The 6,000-nt window shown below is 43.5% G+C and overlaps 1 protein-coding gene across 3 annotated transcripts in view; it reads right to left on the bottom strand.

Moving 5' to 3' along the window:
• Positions 1 to 6,000, bottom strand: part of STAMBPL1 (STAM binding protein like 1) — a 48,334-nt gene that overhangs the window by 4,762 nt on the left and 37,572 nt on the right. For all 3 annotated transcript variants that reach the window (XM_040454263.1, XM_040454264.1, XM_040454265.1), the window contains exons 7-8: positions 4,892 to 5,016; positions 2,530 to 2,667 (exon numbers count right to left, since the gene is read on the bottom strand). In XM_040454263.1, coding sequence (XP_040310197.1) covers positions 2,530 to 2,667; positions 4,892 to 5,016 — 263 coding nt within the window. The remainder of the gene's footprint in view (positions 1 to 2,529; positions 2,668 to 4,891; positions 5,017 to 6,000) is intronic.

Raw genomic sequence — 6,000 nt, 5'->3', positions numbered from 1 at the left:
ATCACGCAGCCTGTCCATTTATTTGCACACTCAACGCACACCACGAGCGTCCTGAGCCCCTCATTTCTGCCAAGAGAATCACTTCTACTCTGATAACAGCAGCTCTCCCACGGGAGAATGGTGCTCCCACCCTACCCCCTCTATGGAAATCAAAATGACCATGACCATGATCGTGATGATGATGGCTGCCGATGCCATTCACTGCAACTGGACAACGTGCCAGGCACTGAACGAACCACTTCCCACATATTATCTCCTTCGACTCTTACAACAACATGGGACAAGTGCTGTTATTATTCCCATTTTACAGATGAGGAGACTGAGCTAAGAAGAAGAGTAAATAACGTGCAGAAGTTCACAGAGCCAGTCAAGGTGGGAAGGCTACATTTGAACCGAGCCCTATCTGATTCTGATTCAGGCCTTCTTTCCCCTGACTAGCTCTGGAACCTGTTGCCACCATTAGGTCAATAAAAATCACAAAACATCATTTCCAGCCATTACAATTTAGGAATAGGTTTTAAACACGTTTTCGTGGAGCTTCAATGACTTGATGTGGAGAAATAAATAAACAAAAAGCAAAATCCCGCATTTCTAAAATTTGGCCAAATCCATAATCTAAGTGATGTAACTTCCTTATTGCCTATACTACATACGCAGGTCATACGGGGAAAACTGGTTTTTTAATTTGGCAAATGTTTTGTAAGAGTAACTAACATTGACTCTTCAATGTAAGTATAATATAATGGACTGTCATTGCTTCTCAGTTTATGTTAGAATTCCTTTGCTACAATTTATTTTGCTTTAAAATGCATTCCTGTCGCAGAAGATCACATTAAACTGAACAGCGCCTTGAAAATTCAGCAATTTCTAGGGGCACCTGGAAGACTCAGTCAGTTAAGCGTCTGACTTTGGCTCAGGTCATGGTCTCATGGTTAGTGAGTTTGAGCCCCCCACCCCACCCCCATCGGGCTCTGTGCTGACAGTGGGGACCCTGCTTCGGATCCTCTGTCCCCCTCTCTCTCTGCCCCTCCTCCCCTCTCAAAGATAAATAAACACTTTTTTAAAATTCAGCAATTTCTAAGCGCACAGTAAGGCACATTACTTACTGTTAAATCAAACAAATAGACATATTCGGGAAGTTTTGCAAACTCGTCATTAGAAATAATTTCTTTCATTTGGGAGGCGATTGTATTTTTCAAAGGCTCTCACACTTGGTGTCTTACTTATGGCTCACACAAATCCAGTGAGGGAGACAGGGCACTCACTAGCCCTGCCTAGAAACAAGGAGGAGACTAAGAGAATGTAGTAACCTCCAGGCAGAGCTGGGACTAAAGTCTCCTGTACCCTCTGAAATTACATAGCACCAAGTGCTTGGTGATTTTGAGTGTGCGTGTGGTGAGGGATCTAAGTATGTGTCTTGCCCCTACTCAGTGCATCCTTGTAAGTAAAATAAAAAATGGTCACTAATCGGGGCGCCTGGGTGGCTCAGTCGGTTAAGTGTCCGACTTCAGTTCGGGTCATGATCTCATGGTTGGTGGGTTCGAGCCCCAAGTTGGGCTCTGAGCCTGTTTCAGATTCTGCGTCTCCCTCTCTCTCTGCCCCTCCCCCCTCCTCTCTCTCTCTCTCTCTCTCTCTGTCTCTCTCTCTGCCTCTTAAAAATAAATAAAAATGTTGAAAAATTTGTACACAGGGGTCATTAATATCTCTTTAAGGGCTCTTGGATGTGCCCTGAAAATCTTGGCCATATCTCATTCCCACTATCACGGGATGAGTTGTCCTTACCCCAGGTCCAAATGTATAAGACTGAATAGAAAAGTGTCCTCCCAGACAGATTAAACCATGGAGAGGAAAAGTAGAGCACTGTCACCAAAAGCAACAGCTACAATTATCTGAGTTCCTAGAAACATGTGCTTCAAAATTCACTGACGTTATCTCATTCTAACGCAGACAATTATTATGAAGTCAATTATTATGACATCTGTTCTATGGATGATAAAAGCTGATGTCCAGATTGCTTCATTTGCCAACATTTCTGTAAAGAATTCTTAGCAGAGCCGAGGTTTACACTCAAATCTTTTCATTCGTAAGCCCTTTCTTGATTCTATGATGGCCTGGTGGAGGTTCGAACCCAATATATTCGGCCCCACCATGGCTGTTTATGCAGTGATAAATTCATCCTTAGCCTGTAAGGGAGATGCAGAAGAATGTATGGTCCCTATCGGACATTTACAAACATCTGTTTGAAAGAAATATTTTTTAGGAATCTTCTTAAAATAATCTACTTTTGACCCATGGCACACGCAGACAGAACAATAACAGTGTAGTCAAGATTAATTAAAACTCTGACTAGGTCTCCATTAGGCCATACAAAAATCATCAAAGCAAGTCATTTATTACAGGACATTTGTTACACTTGAAAAAAATTACAAATAAGGAACTATTTGAAGGAAGCTACATGTCCTCAAGGAGACAAGCAGCACCCCACAGAAAACTGAGCAGAAACTGCAGCTGAAAAAAGGTCACACGTACGTGGATCCATCCGAGCGTGAGGAGGCCGTGTTGGTCCTGAACACTGAATAATTCTTCTACATTCTCCACGTCACAGTAGTCCGGCCCCGCAGACTGCTTTGGCACAATCACATGGGTGATAGTAAATTCATTATGCGTCTAGAAAACAATTGGCACAAAGGATAACAAGCATCTGAAAGGGGAAAACAAAAACAAAAACAAAAACAGAAACCCACAACCTGAAATGGAAATACAATGATTTTCTGTAAGACTAGAGAGCGTCCGGGCCACCCGGTTGGCTCAGTCGGTTAAGCGTCCGACTTTGGCTCAGGTCATGATCTCCGGGCTCATGACTTCAAGCCCCATGTCGGGCTGTGTGCTGACAGCTCAGAGCCTGGAGCCTGCTTTGGATTCTGTGTCTCCCTCTCTCTCTGCCCCTCTCCCATTCACGCTCGGTCTCTCTCAAAAATAAATAAAAATATTAAAAAAAAAAAAAGAAAAGGACTAGAGAGCATCCGTCCCACCACCTGCAACCTCCCAACCCATCGACACTCAACATCAAAGCCTCACTCTTAAAAATGGATTCTTTGCCAAAAAACTTGAGAATCAGCTCTCTGGAACTCAAAACCTATGTTCACAATGGAAGATGTATAATAAACAGGAGTTCTTAGCATCCCAGGCTGGTCCACGATAGCTCAGTTAATAAATAATGCCTTGATGTGTTACATTTGCCGTGGAAAAAATGCAGAACAAAACAGCAGCAGGTTGATGCGGGAGACTAAGTGCTTTTGTGGTTTTACTGAAGGACGTTTCTAAGGCGTGTGGAGGTCGATGGTCTTATTTTTATTTTATTAATTATGTTTAATTTCACTTCCAGACCTAATTTTCTTCTGCTACTGGGGCTACTCACGGGGATTGCCCATAAGTAAGGTACTGTTCTGGATTTGCATTCAGAAAAAGAGAAAGGAAAAACAAACCACTCCCTTCAGGTAAAAGGTAAGAGTTGAAGGAAAAAGGCCGAGAAGAACGGGTACGATCCTCAGGCGGGAGACGTCATGCTGACAGCGGGTGCCCACTCCTCCCTAAGCACCCCTTTCCCTCTGCTCTGACGGGGCTCTGTTCCTTCGGCCTGGATCGTAACTCCTCCCTCCATCCCCCTCCCGCCTCTCATGGCTAACTTTATGTATTATCTTCAGGCCTGGCGTAAACGTCACTTCTCAGGGAAACCCTTCTTGACCTTCCCAGACAAGGTCAGTTTCCCAGTCACACACGGCCATGATGCCCTGCACTTCCAGGGAGAGCACCGGCCCCACCGATAACTAGTCACCTGTCTGATTCTTCACAGACACCACGTGAGAGTCACAGGCAAAAACTGTGGCTGCTCTAGGCTACAAATGCCGACACCAAGCCCGGCGTCTGCCAGACGCAGGTACTCAGCACATGTCGCCCGATGAAGAATGAATGAAGCATCAATCAACCCATCAAACTAGGCACAGCATATGGTCTTGAAGAGGAGGCATCCACCGTCCCCGCCCCCCACCCCAAGGGCAAACAAGGTGGCTGTGGGGAGACCGCGGCAGGCCGTGTTCTTGTGCTTGTTGTCTGTGCTTCGTCTCTCCCGGAGGAAAAGTGAAGATGTACAACCGGAATACGGTAGGAGAACGCGTGTCGACTGAAGCGTGTTATTCAACTAAGCAGCAGTTCCCAAGCTGAATGAGCAGGACAGAAAATGTGCCTGGACCCAGAATTGAAAACCGGTATCCAAATGAGTCTACGAAGGGCACTTTCAACGAAACATTATTCAGCCTTCTTGCAAGTAGGCAAGTGAGGTTTATGCATATTCTCTCTTCTGTCCTCCTTGTTTTGACATTGTCGTTTCATCGCATATTTCGGATGAAATCTTCCGTATGTAAGTGGGACCGGTGCTATAAGATTTCAGCTTCCTGAGACTACCGTCTGAAACCCTCATTTTATTCCACATGTGTCTGAAAAGGGTGGCAAGATGTCACCCATCAAACCCGCTAGAGTTAATTACATAAATACATGTGAAACTAACCACTGCAATGGAACTCTGATTTAGAAAACTAGATGGTTTTGGAAATTGTAAGACCTGTAATCCATCACTTTTCTAAACAAAGGTTTAATATGTGGTTTCATTCATTCTTCACAACCAGCTTGTACGGTATCCCTGAAATTTTGCAATCCATTTCCCAGGATTCATTGCATTAATAATGACAGTAGTCTTGTGTCATTAATCCAGGTAAAGATAATTTCATAATTTTTGCCACTCTTAGGATGCTTTTATTCTGTTCTGCTTATCGCAAGAAAGCCATTACTACTGAACGTGTATCTTGGGCAGAAAGATATGAAACAAAGACCATACCAGTTTTCCACAGAGTATTCCACACGTTTCTACTCCTCTCACTGTATTAGATTCTGCCAGCAGCAGAAATTTGTGGCAGAGGTCTCTGGATAAAACTACACAGCGCAGTCCTTCAACCACTAAATCTAAGAAACAGAAAAGGCAGAAAAAGCTAAAAAAAACCAGATCTTCCATCCCATCCATCAGAGCTATTTTTGACAAGCAACTACCGGGCAATATAAATATAAAAAATGAGGGGTGCCTGAGAGGCTCAGTCAGTTAAGCATTTGACTCTTGATTTTGGCTCGGGTCGTGATCTCATGGTTCATGAGTTCGAGCCCCGCATGGGGCTCTGCGCTGACAGTACAGAGCCTGATTGGGATTCTCTCTCTCCATCTCCCCAACTCACTCTGTCTCTCTCAAAATAAACTATATATACATATATATATATATATATATATATAATTGCACTATATATATAAAGTGTGTGTGTGTGTGTATATATGTATATATATATAGTGAAATTATCAGGTGTTCCACTTCCTATATTTTATTTTTAAACTCTTAAAAGTACACATTGACCAGAAGGAAGGTAAAATTCCACTTTGCATATAAATTATTTTGTGAACAAGTGGGAAGGTGCAAGCATTTTTCCATCTTTGTGCCTCAGATCAACTGTCTGCATAGATGTGTGAGGTTTTTGGAGGGTACCAAGCAAATACACCTTCACCTGCACAGGCTGCAGAGAATGGATCTCACGGACCATCAGGCATAGGATAGATATTCTTTCCTGTGTCTTCCGTATGTTTCTGATAGTTTCATGAAAGTTGGTGATCGTTAAGTAAAAGCACTGTTTTCAGAACTCATTAGTGATAGGGTAACTTATTAAATAGTTGCCTATCGTAACTCTTTTAAAATAAATGGAAACGCAGACTGCAATCCAACAGTGTCTGTGGGGAAAATCCACCCCATTTGGTTTTGGGAGCTTGCCAGTGCCGACGGAGGGGCACCAAGCAGAAGTAACTGTTGGCAGAAGCTTATAATCCATCCGGAGGGTAACGACCTGTGTGTCGGAGAGCCTCCTGGGCAGGGACATGCTAAACGTGTACATTTACATTTGTATTTGTATT

The sequence above is a fragment of the Herpailurus yagouaroundi genome, unplaced genomic scaffold (assembly GCF_014898765.1).
Source record: "Herpailurus yagouaroundi ecotype Mexico unplaced genomic scaffold, PumYag 211, whole genome shotgun sequence".
NCBI classification, from domain to species: Eukaryota; Metazoa; Chordata; class Mammalia; order Carnivora; family Felidae; genus Herpailurus; species Herpailurus yagouaroundi.
The sequence above is the reverse complement of the archived record's forward strand: the minus strand, read 5'-3'. Positions and strand labels throughout refer to the sequence as shown.